The 18,770-nt window shown below is 39.0% G+C and overlaps 1 protein-coding gene across 11 annotated transcripts in view; it reads right to left on the bottom strand.

The window, feature by feature from the left end:
* KIAA1217 (KIAA1217 ortholog) overlaps positions 1 to 18,770 on the bottom strand; it is a 261,561-nt gene that overhangs the window by 134,426 nt on the left and 108,365 nt on the right. Inside the window, exon 1 of one of the 11 annotated variants that reach the window (XM_070727207.1) lies at positions 4,188 to 4,226. The exons of the other annotated variants lie outside the window; for them this stretch is intronic. Within the exon in view, the coding sequence (XP_070583308.1) occupies positions 4,188 to 4,211 (24 nt within the window). The 5' untranslated portion in view covers positions 4,212 to 4,226. Of the gene's footprint in view, positions 1 to 4,187; positions 4,227 to 18,770 lie in introns of those variants that run through there. 11 annotated transcript variants of the gene reach the window in all.

The following is an 18,770-nucleotide window of genomic DNA, read 5'->3' as shown; positions in this document are numbered from 1 at the left end:
AGAGAAAGCAAGAGAGAGAGAAAGAGAGAGAGAGAAAGAAAGCAAGAGAGAGAGAGAGAGAGAGAGAGAAAGCAGGAGAGAGAGAAAGAGAGGCAGGGAAGGAGGGAGAGATAGAAAGATAGCAAAAAAGAGAGGAAGGAAGGAAGATAGAAAGAAAGAGAGATGGATAGAGAGGGGAAGGAAGAAAGAGAGAGAAAGAGGGAGAGAAATAGAGCGAAAGGGAGGAAGAGAGAGAGATACATTTTTTTGTCCAAACTTTTTTTAGTCCCCCCATTCCCCCCTGCTCAATGTGCCCCATGATTTTGTATATGTGAAAAATGTGCCGCAACTCAAAAAAGGTTGAAAATCACTGGTATACAGGAAAGCCTGCCATCCCTCTGCTTGCTTTTTAATTAAAATAGAAAGTCGTGGAGCAAGGATGGGCAATATCGGGGGACTATTCTGAAATTACTATTTGAAAGTACTGGTACTTGAACCATCTGTCCAAAAGCATTTACAGGTAGTCCTCAAATTACAACCACTCTTTGACAGTGCCAAGTTACAGCAGCACTGAAAAAAAAAAAGAATTACGATGATTTTTTACATTTATACCATTGCAGAATACCATGCAAACATATGATTAAAATTAAGATGTTTGGCAATTGGAATTTATTCATGACAGTTGCAGCGTCCCAGGGTCATATGATCATTTTAGTGTTAGTGGGTCCACTTAGCAACCATGGTAGCAACTTAACAATTGCAGTGGTTTATTTAACAACTCTGGCAAGAAAAGTCATTAAATGGCTTTACTGAAGGCAAATCATGTCAGAATAATCTCATTGATTTATTTGACTATGTCACAAAGGTGTTGGATGAAGGTGGTGCCGTGGATATTGCCTATCTGGACTTCAGCAAAGCCTTTGATACAGTTCCACATAAAGAGCTGACAGATAAATTAGTGAAGATTGGACTTAATCCCTGGATAGTTCACTGGATTTGCAGCTGGCTGAAGCATAGACATCAGAGAGTTATTGTTAATGGCGAGTATTCTGAGTAGAGACAGGTTACAAGCAGTGTGCCACAAGGGTCTGTTCTGGGTCCTATTCTTTTTAATATGTTTGTGAGTGACATAGGGGAAGGTTTGGTAGGGAAGGTTTGCCTATTTGCCGATGACTCTAAAGTGTGCAATAGGGATGATATTCCTGGAGGCGTCTGTAATATGGTAAATGATTTAGCTTTACTAGATAAATGGTCAAAGCAATGGAAACTGCAGTTTAATGTTTCCAAATGTAAAATAATGCACTTGGGGAAAAGGAATCCTCAATCTGAGTTTTGTATTGGCAGTTCTGTGTTAGCAAAACCTTCAGAAGAGAAGGATTTAGGGGTAGTGATTTCTGACAGTCTCAAAATGGGTGAGCAGTGTGGTCGGGCGGTAGGAAAAGCAAGTAGGATGCTTGGCAACATAGCTAGAGGTATAACAAGGAGGAAGAGATAGATTGTGATCCCGCTATATAGAGTGCTGGAGAGACCACATTTGGAATACTGAAGTTAGTTGGGGGAAACATCAAAAGCAACATGAGAAAATATTATTTTACTGAAAGAGTAGTAGATGCTTGGAACAAACTTCCAGCAGACGTGGTTGGTAAATCCACAGTAACTGAATTTAAGCATGCCTGGGATAAACATATATCCATCCTAAGATAAAATACAGGAAATAGTATAAGGGCAGACTAGATGGACCATGAGATCTTTTTCTGCCGTCAGTCTTCTATGTTTCTGTGTTTCTAAGATGTAGGGAGACATTTTATTAGCATCATTGTATGAATCCTGGAATCTCTACATTAGATGGAACAGCAGATTTCAACATTTTCTTTGAACTGGGATATTTTGCTCAATGGGAGATCTTGCTACTCAGAAATGATGTTTCCGGGTTGAAAGCTGTCCAGTGTTGACGGAGTTGCTAAGCCAAGTTCAACATGCTGCTATGATTTAGAAGGACCCAAACCAGGGACTGGCAACCTGCAGCTCCAGAGCTACATTTTTTTAAAAATATTAGATTTGTTATATGTTGTTTCATTATTGTTGTTAGCCGCCCCGAGTCTACGGAGAGGAGCGGCATACAAATCTAATAAATGAATGAATGAATGAATGAATGAATGAATGACTACATGCAACTCTTTGGGACACCTGCTCTGGCTTCCTGTCCCATCACTGGCTGGTCTCTTCCTCCCCTCCCTCACCTGGCTTGAGATGTAAGGCTGATGCTGGGAGGCTGGAGGCTGAATCTACAGCACTGGTTGAAGAACACAGCCAACCCTGGTGGAGGTTTCTCTTTGAGCGATCTTCTTTTCCCTCTCACAACTCCCTGGCTTGCTCAAGGGTGCACATGGCTGGGGAGACCCTTAAACGAGCACACATAATACAGCAAAGATGCACATGGCAGGCGGGAGGCTGCTCTCTTAAGAAGGGTCTTTGGATGTGGCTTCTCCCCTGCACTCAGGATTTGGCCATTGCCTTGCTGTGTCCTGTTCTGTTCCTACCCACCTCCCGCAGCTCTTTAGCCAAGCGGTGTAGGCATAAACTCCAGCCCGAAGTGGCAGGAAGTGAAGCTGCCTTCAATCCAGTGACCCTCCTTCCCCTCCTTCTCCTCTCATGCAGGGTGGGAGAGACAGCAAAGCAATGGCTGGATCCTAAGGAGAGAAGCAGCCCCGTACCTGCCTTCACACCACATTTGCACATAAGGCAGCCTTATGAATAACATTGCATGCTTCTCAGAATGCTCTGAAAGAGACAGACATTTTCGTATTATTTATTTATTAAATTTGTATGCCGCTCCTCTCTGTAGACTCGGGGCGGCTCACAGCACTAATAGAAAAACAATATACAATACAAATCTAATAATTAAAACTAAAGACCCATAATTTAAAAAACATGCACACAACATACCATACATAAACAATATAGGCCTGGGGAAGTTATCTCAGTTCCGCCATGCCTGACGACAGAGGTGGGTTTTAAGGAGCTTACGAAAGGTTACGAGGGTGGGGGCAATTCTGATCTCTGGGGGGAGTTGGTTCCAGAGAGTCGGGGCCACCACAGAGAAGACTCTTTCCCTGGGTCCCGCCAAACGACACTGTTTAGTCGACGGGACCCAGAGAAGGCCAACTCTGTGGGACCTAAGTGGTCGCTGGGATTTGTGCGGCAGAAGGCGGTCCCAGAGATATTCTGGTCCGATGCCATGAAGGGCTTTATAGGTCATAACCAACACTTTGAATTGTGACTGGAAACTGATCGGCAACCAATGCAGACTGCGGAGTGTTGGTGTGACATGGGCATACTTAGGGAAGCCTATGATTGCTCTCGCAGCTGCATTCTGCACGATCTGAAGTTTCCGAACACCATATAGCCCCATGTAGAGAGCGTTACAGTAGTCGAGCCTCGGGGTGATGAGGGCATGAGTGACTGTGAGCAGTGACTCCCGGTCCAAATAGGGCAGCAACTAGTGCACCATGCAAACCTGGGCAAACGCCCCCCTTGCCACAGCTGAAAGATGCTTCTCTAATGTGAGCTGTGGATCGAGGAGGACGCCCAAGTATGCATCACCCATTCCACTTTTGAGATAACTGAAGGCATATCCAGATAAAGGTTCAGTTCTTCAGAAAGAAGAATGAAGTGGTTCAGATGACACTGTCACTCGACACACATGATGAAGCCAAGTCACAGTTTGCGCCCCTTTGGCCGTGGCGATTTTGCAAATAGCAGACATTGATTCTAGTGACTTAGTTATGGACCCATAACTGAGTGCTATGTTTCTGCAATTCATCACATTAAATAATGGTCTGCAACTACCTGTAGCAAGTACAGAGATGCTTTCTGCATCTTGATAATGTCAGCACAACCCATTCCAATCCTATCCAAACTAAAGTATGAAATTGGAACATTTGAGTGATGGGAAACGTTTTCATTAGGACATGCCTAAAACATGGAATTTTTTTTGGGGGGGGAGGAGGGGGAGAAGCAGCAATAAAAGCCAAAACTGTCCATGCAGAGATAAAAGAACATGCAATTGTACCCTAATTGAGGGGGAAATATTACTTATGGCGCAAGCTGTTAAAATTACTAAATGTGATGCACTCAATTAAAACAGGGCCAAATGGCAAGCTCATTCCAAGACAAGGTGCAGAAAGAAGAAAGTATATAGTACTAACTCTCTGAGAGGTTTCAATTTTCATCAAGTACCTTTGAATGTCAAGCTCTGAATGGAGGGAGACCAACATGCACTGTAAAGCCTGTGGATCAGAAACAGAGGAAAGAAAAGGGGAAAAGAGGAAAGAGGAAAAGAGACAAAAGTAATTAAAATAAATAAAACAAAGTAAAAATGGAATGTAAGATTTGTAAGGAGCAGAAAGGCAAGACAATAAAAAGAATCCAGCTGAACAATGGCCTAAATCCATCTACCCTCTCCATCCCCAGTTAAATTAATTCTTTAAATAGGGGATAGAATATCATCAGTTTTGCAAGTATTGCTAACAAAATATTTCTCCTTCTCCAGATCCATGTTGTTTTTCTCTCCCAAATTCCTGCCTCAACTTAGGACAAAACCTATACAGTAGTACCTCTAGATACGAGCTGCTCTACATGCGAGTATTTCAAGATACGAGCCACGAGGGGAGAGACATTTCTGTTCTATTCCCGAGCTCAAATTCGGGATACGAGCCGAGCATCCACTAGGTGGCGCAAGAATCCTTGCTTTTGGTTATCTCGGAGGGGAAAAACAACTTGTTCCAGATACAAGTTGCCTCGAGATACAAGCTCCCTTATGGAACGAATTATGCTCGTATCTAGGGGTAGTACTGTACTTATTTAAATAAAAGTTACCCTGTTTTTTAGCCATGTAAATCAGAGGTATCTGCAGATTGTACTCCAAAAAGTCAAGATGGGGGCTGCAATGTGAGAATTCAAGCTCCACCTTTTTTATATGTACACAATCAACTAAAGAACAATGGAGCTTCAATAGCACCACCATATTTGCTATCCTAACTTTTGGAACCTTGCCTGAAGTCACTCCTGATCCAATTGCTTCTATCCTACTTCCGTCTGATCATTAAATAGCTTGTGCAAGAAGATAAAAACAAGAATAAGGTGTTATAGAATGGTATGATTTCATTAGGAAAAGAGAAAATAATGAAAAAGTATGTTAACGTTCAATGTTTGCAATACAGGTAATCTTCAATTTACAACTATTTCTTTAGTGACTATTTACAGTTAGAACAGCTTATATTAAAAAGTTACTTATAAAAACAGTTCTTGCATATGTGACCACTGAAGCATCTCCAATGTTACTTGTATTCATGACAGATCTTGAGGTCATGTGATTGGCCGTTGAGAGTTTCTCAGCTGGATTTCAACAAGAAAAACCAATTGGAGAAGCTGGAAGCTACAACAGAGAAGATGACGGGAAGGAGTCTATAATTATCCTGCCTGATCAATTTTACTGAATGACACTAGATGGGTCCCATAAATACCCAGGTCTGGAGCAATGAAAGTACCATATTTTTCAGACTATAAGATGCACATAGCTTTGGGGGAGGAAAACAAGGCAAAACATGATGAGCCGGGGTGGCGCAGCAGGTAGAGTGCTGTACTGCAGGCCATTGAAGCTGACTTGTAGATCTGAAGGTCAGCGGTTCAAATCTCATCACCGGCTCAAGGTTGACTCAGCCTTCCATCCTTCCGAGGTGGGTAAAATGAGGACTCGGATTGTGGGGGCAATAGCCTTGCTCTGTTAAAAAAGTGCTATTGCTAACATGTTGTAAGCCGCCCTGAGTCTAAGGAGAAGGGCGGCATAAAAATCGAATAAATAAATAAACAAATAAATAAATAAAACATCTGCCTCAGCCTCCCAGCAAACTGTCTCCTTGCAGCAAACAGCATTCAGCCTGGTCAACTTCAGCACATTCTGATTTAGCATGAGCAGCTGACTGGTGGTTGGATCGGCTTCCTGCCTATTAGCTGTTCCAGGCTCCAGGGATTGCCACCAACCATCGCCACAATTTCCGCTGCCACCTATCACTGCCTCTGAACACCCAATTTTCAGACTGATTCAGACAGGGATCGGCGGCAGTGGTGGCAATTATATAAATGTTTACTTAAAATTAATCCCAGTGAAGTTGATGGAAGTTAATACAAAAATATTTAGGACTTCCAATGATAACCAAAGAGTTACTCTGTCATCTTTTGCTCCACATATTAGTTATTAATATGACCAAACAATTGAATCCAATGTCCAATAATAAACTAGAGTCATATTTCACTATTGTAGAATTCATCCTCCACAAAAAATAAGGCTTCTAGTGATTCATTTTCAGTTTAAAAACTTTTTAAATTCCACAGCACCTTCTAGAGAAAATTATAGAGTTAAAATAATTCCATCCAAAAAGCTCATAGAAATGAAAAATGAACCTAATGAAAAAATTACCTATATTTAAATATGAATACAATATACCTAGTCCTCTATTTATAACCGTAATTGGGAATGGAATTCTGGTCATAAGCCATTGTGGTCATAAATCAAGGCATCATATGATCAGTCCCAACTTTTTGACTATAAGTCTAATAAGTGAGATTATTAAGCGAATCTCACTTAACAAATTCACTCTCCTAAATGGGCATTTTTTGCCATTTCTGGTCATAAGTTGAAGACTATCTATATTGCCTCTAAAAAGCTAGCGGTAAGAACAATAGACATTTGTAAGAAAATGGATATTTCCTCCAGACTAGGATTTTGTAGCATTTTTATGAAAAAAACCACCCCAACTTTTCTTATAATATACTATGATAGAAAAGATCTGAAATAGGTTAATCTTTCTAGGCATCAGTTAATAGCAACGGTAGCATTTTGCATATTACATGAAACCATCCAGCAAATCTTTGCCAAAATTTATCACAAAGCAAGTATGCATTTGAAAATGTTAACAATCCTTCAGGAGCACTGATTGCTAAAAATAACCCTCCAGATTTCACAGAACTTTGGAGACAAAGTATCTAGGATCCCCTAGAGGATATTTTGTCATTTGAAGAAATAGACACTTTTCATTATAATTCACTATTTTTTTTTTGCATTTGTTGCCTTGGATCTACATTTAACCCTTTATAGGCTGCTTTTATATAACCATAATATGGTTTGATGTTCATTAAATTTGTGATGTAAAGTTATGTAAACATGACCTTTGCATCATGATTTATGGCTTACTTGTGACCAGGCTATTATAGCTGGCTCATCATATTTAGTTAAATGTATAAAAAAGAACCTTAGAGTCAAGATAATGTCTTCTTTGAGTTGAACTAGAGGGGATGTTGATAGCAAACAGAAATGATGAGAAGTTGAGGGGCCCTTTGCTTCCCATCCTTATGAATCTATAGACTGGACCATAGTTCCCTCTAAGCTGAGCAGTGAGCAATCGCTCACTTAAAAATCATCATCAACTCAGAGTTTTCCAAACCTGCCCAGAAGTCGAGAGGGAAGGAGAGAGAGGGAAGGAGAGAGAGGGAAGGAGAGAGAGAGGAAGAGAGAGAAACAGATAGAAAAAAGAGAGGAAGGAAAAGAGAAAGAAAAAGAATGGGAGTAAGGAAGAGAGAAAGAAAATAAAAATCTAGTTTGAAACTAGCTCAACTATTTAAGTGGCATTTTGATATTGATAGAGTTGCCCTATTATGAGCTCACTGTTATAGACACACAGTACAGTATTTTATTTTGAAATTCTCTGAGGCAAAACAGGGTGGGTTTTTTATTTGTTTGTTTGTTTGTTTGTTTGTTTGTTTGATTTACTTACTTACTTACTTATTTATTTATTATTTCTGTGCCGCCCAGTCCCGAAGGGACTGCCGCTCAGACACTATACTTTTCTGCCCACCCCCCCAAAAAATTAGAGGGAACACTGGACTGGACACTTAAGGTCAGGGGTGGGTTCCACTTACTTCCCTACTGGTTCTCATTGCAACAGAAGTATGCATTTTGCCCCTGACACGTAAATGATCCTCTGCACATGTGCAGAAGCCCCTCCACATGTGTAGAAGGGTGGTTTTTTTGCCACCCACAGAGACCGGAGAACATTTGTGGGTCTGGACAGCCGGTCATTGCTGCCAATTCAGTACCAGTTTGGGTGAATCAGCAGCAACCCAGTGCCACCTGTACTGGCGAACTGGTAGCAATCCACCACTGCTTAAGGCAGTGTTTCCCAACCTTGGCCACTTGAAGATATCTGGACTTCAACTCCCAGAATTCCCAGCGAATTCCCAGCGAATGCTGGCTGGGGAATTCTGGGAGTTGAAGTCCAGATATCTTCAAGTAGTCAAGGTTGGGAAACACTGCCTTAAGGTCTTTGAAAAGGTTTCACATTTCTTCTAGTAACTCAAATTTTGGCTTATTATCTCAATGAATTACCTTCCCTGCCCAATTATCAGGAGAGATAAAGGACTGCCACAGCTAGAAAAACACAAAAGCAGTTTGCTTTCACCTAGTTCTCCTTTCTGTTGTTCATCTCCCCCAAAATAATCACCCTTCTCCTCTGTGGCATTGTGTAGAAAATTATTTCATAGGTTGGAAAATGATTTCTCATAAGCTGATTATGACTGATTGGAATTATGAAACACGCAGAGATAAACTGTAACAGAATCAAATTCATTTTTAAAAATCGTAACAAATGTTTTGAAAATGAAGGGGGGGGGGCAAGTAAGAAGAATCAAAGAAGCAGTCGAAATTCAGAAGCATTTCTGGCTGTGGCATTTTCCCATTCAATGGCCTGATTAATCAAAAGATGAAGCAATACAACCTGCCTAACAAATGTCAAGAACTGTATATATTCAAACAGATACAAATCTGGTATTAAATCTTTCTTTCTTTTTTAATAGATGTATGAGACATCGATATATATACTAAAATTAGACTGGCTTTCTTAAAACCTCTTTATCTTGATTTATTCAACACTTTCTCTTATTTATCTATACAGTGGAACCCCGACATAAGAGCTGCTCTACTTAAGAGCAACTCGAGATAAGAGCTGGGAGGGGAGAGATATTTTTGTTCTACTTACAAGCCCAAATTCGGGATACAAGCGCCAAGGAGCTGTCTCCTGAAGCCAAACGCTAACTTCCGCGTTCGGCTTCAGGAGACAGCTGCGAAGCGGCGCGCGTGTTTTAAAAGGTTGCAGCCGGCCTGGGGGGCTCGGGGGGGTGCTTGCAGCTTTCTTTCTTGCTCTTTTTCTTTCTCTCTTTTACCTTCCCTTCCTCTATTTCTTCTTTTCTTTCTCCTTCCCACCTTCTTCCCTCCCTCCCTCCCTTCACTCATTCCTCTCTTACTCTCCCCTTTCATAAGTTTCCTTGCTTCCTTCCTCTGTTCCTGTCCCTTCCCTCTTTCCTTCCTTCCTTCCCACCCTCCGTCCATTCATTCACCCATTCCTCTCTTGATCGCTTAAAGCCGGTCCCTGGTGCAAAAAGGGTTGGGGACCTCTGTCCTACAGGATTGGGTGGCAGAGAAGTTGAACATATGTAAATTTAAAAGTTTAAGAAAGTTTACAAGTTAAGTGAAAGAAACTTCATTATTCATTTATATGTACATGTACATTTCTTCATTAAAAACATGTCTTTCTGCATAATTTAGACTAACTTTGTGAGTTTTTTGAGGGCTGGAACTAATTAAAATTATTTACATTAATTCCTATGGGGAAAAGTCGTTCGAGATAAGAGCTGCTCGACTTAAGAGCCCAGGTCCGGAACGAATTAAACTCGTATCTCAAGGTACCACTGTAATCTTAAATATTAGATATAAGGAAATGAGCTACTGAAAATATATCTAGTTCACAATTTCAATACAGATCTACCGTACACCTGCCCACCCTTTCCTTCCCTCTACTCTTCTCTTCCCTTTTCTTTCCTTTCTTTCTTTCTTTCTTTCTTTCTTTCTTTCTTTCTGTATGTATGTATGTATGTATGTATGTATGTATGTATGTATATATGTATGTATGTTTGTTGACGTTTTTTGTCTATTTGTCTCGGTCTATTGTCAAATGCATATTGTTTAGACTATAATTTGACATGATTATTGTTTTAATCTCTAATTACCTAATTCTCGCATTTCTTTTTCCCTGTAATTTGAAATGTTTCTACTGTTAATTGTAATTAAATGTATTTATTGTATATTTGTAAATAAAAATTTTCTAAAAAAAAAAGATGAAGCAATACTATGAGAAAGATCAAAAATGGCAAGTGTTGAGTTTTCTGATATACATTGTCTGTCAAATAGCAAAATGTACAACTCTTTCAACCTTCCGCATCTTTATTTCCCCTCTTTTTATTATACATTATTGTGACCTCTGTTGGATAAAAGTCTTTCTTCTTTTCTTCCCAACACAAAGTTAAAACATGTAATTAAACATTTAAGCAAAAAGATAAGTCAGAAAGTAACTCAAATTACTTATGATGATACATATATTCCCGAGGTGTGTTAATTTTATCTGAGATGCAAGAACAGTTTTTTGACCACCTCAAATTTTTTTCTAAGTCTATGGATGTAATGTCAACACTGTTTGGTGTTTCCAACCTCTTATTAAACAATATACCTCTTATTAAATGATCCCTAAATGAATGTACAACTAAATCTATACTCTTAACCCTGTAAAATGCTGTAACTAATCTGGGACTGGAACAACTAGTAACCAACAACACTATATTCAACAACTGCCTTGATATCATCTTCTGCAACAGTTCAAACTCAGTTTATGGATTACAAATAAAAGAAGCAATCACAACATGATAGACTTTTGTCTCAATAGATGTCCTTGCAAAAAATCATCATCATGATGGGATCCCCAGTTACGATTTTTAAAAAGCCAACCCTGATGTTATAAACACTGACCTCTCATCTCTTGATTGGCAAATCCTATTCACTGGCTATAATACTGTCAAAGACCATTGTAACACTTTTTTGAAGTGATGGCCTTTATTCTACATTTCATTTCTCTCATTTTAGTGAGATTTACACCTTTTGATTCCACATTTCTGTAAATCCATTCATGGACTTTATGGACTTTAATGTGAGTTAAATTTAATTACATAAATCAAATTGATCTAATTTCGACTAGTTCTTCCTATTGGTCCTGGTCCATTTTGAAGAGTGGCTCTGGGGAAGCTTACTGAAAAACCCTCTGCTTAAAAAAGAGTATACTTACCAAGTTCTTCATATGATTCTACTTTTTCTTCAAGTTATAGATTGATAAAACTTCAAGTTAAGTCACTGTGGAATGTGGCCAATATAGACTCTTTTTGCATGACAATATTTGAAAATGATTAATGTGAGATCACACATGGAAGAGATAAAAATGGTCTTCCTTTCCACTTTCAGACTTAGACCTGAGTTCCATACCTGATCCAGCAAAGACTTTTTAATGCTCACATGTGACAATGCTCTTACCAGACATTCCGATGAACAAAATGCAATTAAACTTGCTAATTCAACAAACTAGATTTGGATACAGGTGATAGTTCAGAGGATATGTTATATACAAATGTGCATTTCAAAAAAAAAAGTTTCTCTCTCTCTCTCTCTCTTCCTTCTCTCTCTCTCCTCCTCCCCCTGCCCTTTAAAACCAAGTTTTCTCTGATACTTTTTCAGAATCAAAGTGGAGAACATGCTACATGATAGATAGTACAGCAAAACCACTCCTGGAGCCCATGAGGATTGGGGAACTTAACTATTTTGTACCAAATCATCCAAATGACAAGCCTTATATATCTAACTTATTTTTAAAGAGACTTTCATGGCAATCTTCTCCTCTTTCAACAATTCACTCATCTACTCATCAATTCTCTCAGTGACACAAGTTAATGAATGGCTTAGTACATTATATACATACACTAGTACAGTGATGGCGAACCTTTCATTCCTTGGGTGCTGAAAGAGCATGGGTGCACGCTATCGCACATGCATGAATGCCCACACTCATAATTCAATGCCTGGGGAAGGTGAAAACAGCTTCTCTCTCCCCCCCCCCCGGAGGACCTTTAGGGTTTGGAAATGGCCTATTTCCCAACTTCTTGCAGGCCCAGTAGGGTCGTGTTTTGCCCTCCCAAAGCTCCAAAGGCTTCCCTGGAGCCGGGGGAGGGTAAAGACGCTCTCCTCCATCCCCCTGGAGGTTCTCTGGAAGCCAAAAATGTCCTCCCAAAGTCTCTGTGCAAGCCAAAAATCAGCTGGCCAGCACATACATGCATGTTGGAGGTGAGCCAGGGCAATGGCTCGTGTGCCATCAGATATGGCCCCGTGTGCCACCTGTAGCACCTGTGCCATAGGTTCGCCATCACTGCACTAGTGATGCACTAGTATATACTTGATTAGAGGATACAGGAGACACAACAATGTATTCATACATTCTAGCTATCTCTAGAAATAATAGACTTAGACTACCTTTCAGTATATACTAACTGATTTGGGACAAGTTCTAGGCTACATTAACCTTATGTTTAGAACAAGCTTCTGCTTAGAAGATCAAGTCTTTCTTGGCTTTCCTTAGTTTGGACGAACTAAAGCAAGCTACTAGCCAGAGACAGCATACACAGATAGTATGACTTATAACAATTAGTTTAGTGATTTTTCAAAGTTACAGCAACACTGGAAAAAAATAACTTATCATTTTTCACATTTACAACTGGAATCCTAGTAATCAAATGATCAAAATTTTGATATTTGGCAAGTATTATCATGGTTTCAGTGTCCCGGGATCATGTGATCATCTTTTGCAATCTCCTGACAAGTCAACGGAGAAGTCAGATTCACTTAATAACTATGTTACTAACTTAATGGCAGTGATTCATTTAATAACTGTGGCAAGGAAGATCATATAATATGGGCCAATAGTCCATAACAACTGCATTGCTTAGCAATGGACATTTTCAACTCAATTATGTTAAATTTTTCCATTCCCTAGCATTCAGTCAGAACTGAGGGTTATTATTATTATTATTATCATCATTATTATTATTATTATTATGTCAATACAACTCAGCAAACGAGATCACTATGCTGGATTTCATTTGCTGAGTTGTATTGACATAATAATGATGATGATGATGATGATGATGATGATGATGATGATGATAATAATAATAATAATAATAATCCTCAGTTCTGACTGAATGCTGGGGAATTATTATTATTATTATTATTATTATTATTATTATTATTATTATTTAGATTTGTATGCTGCCCTTCTCTGAAGACTCGGGGCAGCTTCATGGATGAGAAATGAAATATGTTCAAGAAAAAACAAAATCCAGTTGCCTTTTGTGGGGGGAAAACACATTTTGGTTAACTCTCATTTGTTTGGTCTCTAACTCTGTATTTAGTGATAAACTGAATAAACTTAATGTGGTAGTACAGAATTTGGTCCCATCAACCTCAAATCTGTTACAATTCATCTGAACTGGAACAAAGCATCTTTTCCAGGCAATAACAGTGGCTCTGTGGAAATTTTGGACATGGCCTGTCTTTTTGGATGGAGTCTCCCAGGCCCGCTTCCTTCTGTTAATATACTATCTTCCACAATGTTTAAATGCAGAGGAAGAAGAATAAAAAAAAAATAAAATCTTGGATTCTTGCAAACAACCTCCCTTTGTACAACTTTCCATCAGGACAACATGGAATGTGGCATGGTTACCAAAGTTTTTTCTTCTCATGGATTCTTTCTGCCCAAACCTTGCAATAATCCTGTGATAAATAACCAGTGTATGTGATAAACTGGATTTTTCCTTTTGGCCCTCTTCTCAGCCCTAGTCCACCTTTGTTTGGATGTGCTGAAACACTGCACCTGAATCCTATCTAAAAATCCTCCTAATTTTTATTTCATGAACGGGTTGAATTGGGGATGCTAAAGGACCCTTCCTTGGAGTGTTTAAATAAGTCCACGTTTTAATGATTCAAGCTGTGGGTATTACTGTGGTGTCTTTTTCTCACAATACTATAATAATATTTTGCAAGAAATACCTTTTGCCTGCAAGCAAAAATTGATCGCGCCACAAAATAGACAAAGTAATGGAAAACAAAGAAGCCAAAGAGTTCTTAGGCTTTAAAATTCAAACTGGCCTCCGACACACAACAGTCCAAACTTAACAACTGTTCATTAGAAAGACAAAAAAAAAAAATCTGGATGGTGGACATGGCAGAACTTGGGGAAAACAGAATAAACGGAAGAAAATCACAAAATATGAAGACCTGCAAATAAAATGACTGTGGCAAAAGAAGGCAAAAATAGCACCAGCATTGATAGGCACCTTGGGTGCAATCCAAATCTACTGGTGCACCATTTGAACACCATCAGCATCAGTGTTCCCTCTAATTTTTTGGGGGGGTGGGCGGAAAAGTATAGTGTCTGAGCGGCAGTCCCTTCGGGACTGGGCGGCACAGAAATATTAAATAAATAAATAAATAAATAAATAAGCAAGCAAGCAAACAAACAAACAAACAAACAAACAAAATGAACAAACAAACAAATAAAAAACCCACCCTGTTTTGCCGCAGAGAATTTCAAAATAAAATACTGTACTGTGTGTCTATAACAGTGAGCTCATAATAGGGCAACTCTATCAATATCAAAATGCCACTTAAATAGTTGAGCTAGTTTCAAACTAGATTTTGATTTTCTTTCTCTCTTCCTTACTCCCATTCTTTTTCTTTCTTTTTTCCTTCCTCTCTTTTTTCTATCTGTTTCTCTCTCTTCCTCTCTCTCTCCTTCCCTCTCACTCTTTCCCTCTCGGCTTCTGGGCAGGTTTGAAAAACTCTGAGTTGATGATGATTTTTAAGTGAGCGATTGCTCACTGCTCAGCTTAGAGGGAACTATGATCAGCATTGACAAAATCACCATCAGTCAATTATAAAAAGGTACTTAGAACAGTTTTCATCCTACAATGATGCCTTTAACGCCATCGCCACCACCATCTCCTGGCCGACAATGCAACCAACTATAATAGTTTGCCTTCTGTGAAATCTGTCGTATATAGAGGATCTGTTCCTGTTTGAATTTGATTAGAATGAATCCATTATTAATACATACCATCATTTCCCCACCATTTGTGGACCTGACACAAAAGAGCTAAGAACAGTACAGATTCCTAGACAACATACACATAAGCACTCAAATACTGTTACTCACTACTCACTTTTCCCCACTGATGCTGCTACTCCTACTTCAACCACTATCCCTTGTGAGTACTACTAGAGAAAAGCATCACTTTCTACTTCCACGCATAAATACACATCATCTTCTCTTCCCCTTTCCAATGCTTCATAGCAAAGCTTTAATAGTCAGTCTTGTTGTGTTGGGTGGGGAGAGGGTTTAATGAGAGAAAAAAAAAAAATAGGACAGGTGCTAGCAATTTTCTGGACAACCTGCTCTCTCACATTGAACAGTGCAGTTCTGAACATGTCTTTACAGAATTAAATTTTACTGCTTTTAACAGGTCTTGTATGGATTTGCAATGGTTTTATCTAGGTAAGTAATATCATGTTTTACACAGATAATTTCTGTTGGTCACTATAAAATGGATTCAACACATAATAAAACTATAACGGCTCAATTAAAAAACAAACAAACTTGAAAAGTTTTAATCATTAGCAATGCCAACAATATCCAAAAGCCAACTGATCTAGTTATTAGTCAATGTCTTGGGAAAAGTCTTTTAATCCAAAGGCGTCAACAAAAAGGCTGTTTCTTAATATTTTATCTACTTACCAAATGTATATGGCTGCTTTTGGACAGAATATAGCAAAACAATAAACAATATACCTAATTAATCTTGGTTGGCAAGCAGAACTAGGGATGTTAAATGTGAGTCATTCTTTTTGTTAGCAAGATACAAACCCATGCCATTCAATTACAGTGGGAAAATATGTAACTCATAAGAATACCACATTTTTGCAAATACTGGCAACTATTCACAAAATTTATAACAACAGTGATATAGTAAGAGTCCTGCCCAAGGGTATAAGCACAGACCATGGGACAATGCTGGGAAACTATTTACTGTTCAAAGTGTTAACTATACAGAAAATTTCATGCATACATGACAAATGGACAGGATGGGATTTTCTCTTTGTATAAAATAGAAATATCATACATTTTTGCTATTCTTTATTTTTGACCTAAATTTCTAAGGAGCTTTTGTTGCATGGCAATGCAAATGGGTTACCTACAGTAGTTCCTTCGTGTTTTAGAATAGCCAAAATTTTATTTCTGTTCTGATCGCCTCTGGTGAAAAATTCTGCAAGTTAATGGAAGTCAACTACTCACTATATAATTTCAGAGATGGGTTTTTTTCTGTCCCTTTTATATCCTACAATGCACATTTGTTGCCTGCATAAGCAGAATAAATCAATTAAAATTGTCAGTTTTCATCAAGGCAGGCGCTTCACTGAAATATCTGGAGCAGAACAACCTTTAATCGCGTTTACAGTGGAGATGAAGGTATGTCATCACAAATTCTAGCAGGAGAGTTGTCATGGTCTTTACATTTTTTTAGCCCAGAAGGGAATGGATATTATGTAAATAGGAAGTTTTAAAAAATGATGTTGAGATTATAGCAGAAAGTGGGTTCCTCCCAGTTCAGACCAGATTGCCTGAACCGTCAGCGACCCGCTGGGGATGTAATTTTGATATCATGGGTTTGGTTCTGTCTGTGCCAGTCCCTGCTCATCATCATCTTTTTCTTCTGAATTTTTGCCTACTTTCTTGTACTTAGATGGCTTCTCTTCATTCTGTGCTTTGAAAAAAGTCCTCCCGCCCACCCAGGAGGACCTTAATTTCTTTACCCAAAGCACAGGTAGTAATAATAATAACAATAGCAACAATAATAATTTATTAGACTTGTATGCCGCCCTTCTCCGAAGACTCGGGGCGGCTCAGCTCCTCAGCTGTGTTTTGGGCAGAATCTACAAAGTGAATTCACAAAGTGAATTTGAGCATGCACAAAGTGAAATTGCACGGGTGGATGGATGCGTGTGAGCACAAGCGGGCGAAACATTGTGATGCAGTGGCGAAGATAAGTGGAACGCACCCCTGAATCATAGACATGCCCAGAGTATCTACAGAAATATTACCTATGGCAACAAATCCCAGGGTCCAGTAAGGTCCCACAGAGTTAGCCTTCTCCAGGTCTCGTCAACTGGACAATGTCACTTGGTGGGTCCTAGGGGAAGAGCCTTCTCTGTGGGAGCCCTGGTCCTCTGGAATCAGTACACCCCAGAGATTTGCACTGCCCCCACCTTCCTTGCCTTTCCTAATATTCTGAAAATTTATTTATGCCGCCATGCTTGGGGTCACTAGACCCCAGCCTCTGGCCATTGAATGTGTAGGACGGTTGCAGTGTGTATTTGAAAGAATGATTTTTAAATGTTTAACTTTTCAGAATATTTTAAACTAATTATTTATGTTAATTGGGTTTTGATGTATCTATATATTGTATTTTCTATAGATATGTTGTGAGCCACCCCGAGTCCACGGAGAGGGCGGCAAACAAACCCAATTAATAAAATAAATGAATAAAATAAATCATGAAATTGGTTGGTGATGGGTGTATATACAACAAAAGAGGCAGTTGACCTATGATACAACTAGCACAACTTTGAAAATTCACTCCGTACTATTACAAAATGGGCTGAGGGAAGGAAAAACCCATTTGTTTATTCCAGATAATGTTCTTGCAGATTTCCTATTGATGCCAACACTGGAATCCTATAATCATACTCAATAGGTTTGCTTGGCTCATTGGTTAGAAAATGTATATAAGCTAAGGCATATATTTATTCATTCCTCTGAGAGATAGTTTCTTCCAAGCAGCTGTAATCTATATTTTATTAGAAAGTGTGTGTGTCTGCGTGTGTGTGTGTATGTGAGAGACAGAGAGAGAAAGAGAGAGGGAGGGAGAGAAAGAGAGAAATGTTGAGAACATACCAGCCCTCCAGGGAAATTCTTTTTCCAGGAGTCTTAAGCAATAAATAATCTCTCCCTGTGTTAAAACAACACTCACTGAAGTTCAGAACAGGAGCATCTGCACTTAGGAATGCTCCCTGGGGTCTCTCATAGAGAACAAAATGCTGAGGTTTGTGAGCCTTATTACAGGGAGTTTCCCATTTATAATACATTGCTACACCTTAGGAACCTTCTGTCTGGGAGCAATTGTCATTAGAGGTTAAAGTATTGAAAACCCTGAGATATTTGCAAAGCAAAGCTGGTTGATATTTTAACTTCTGCACAATGTCTATTAAGGGATTTGGAATTCCTGTTGGATGTCAGATAATATATAAATATATGATGATTATCACTGTATCTATAGCCATTAATCCTTCTTGGCCATCATGTAAAATGAAGAATACCTTCCACTGAATTCTCACAAGACAGAATAAGAGCCAGCAATTGAAGTAGGCTCTAAAAGCTTCTGAATATTTGGTACCTGTAACGTAATGTTAAGCATTTTCGTCTATCTGAGAAGTGGTGCCATGAGCCCAGGTTGAACTATGATTTATTGCACTTGAAGGTCAATTTAATAAAAGACAAGAGTATTCATTTTCATTAGTCATGGCTGCTCAGAAGGAAAAAGAAAAACCCTATTGGTAACACATTGGGCATCTTTTTTGGCTAACTTACCAGAAGCATCTGGTTAGGTGGCCAACAGTGGATGAGACATATTTTAGTTCCATTAAGTAAAATAGAATTTATCTGCTTTTTATTTTTAGAAATATCAGAACAATA

Source organism: Erythrolamprus reginae, chromosome Z (assembly GCF_031021105.1).
Source record: "Erythrolamprus reginae isolate rEryReg1 chromosome Z, rEryReg1.hap1, whole genome shotgun sequence".
Taxonomy (NCBI): Eukaryota; Metazoa; Chordata; class Lepidosauria; order Squamata; family Dipsadidae; genus Erythrolamprus; species Erythrolamprus reginae.
The sequence above is the reverse complement of the archived record's forward strand: the minus strand, read 5'-3'. Positions and strand labels throughout refer to the sequence as shown.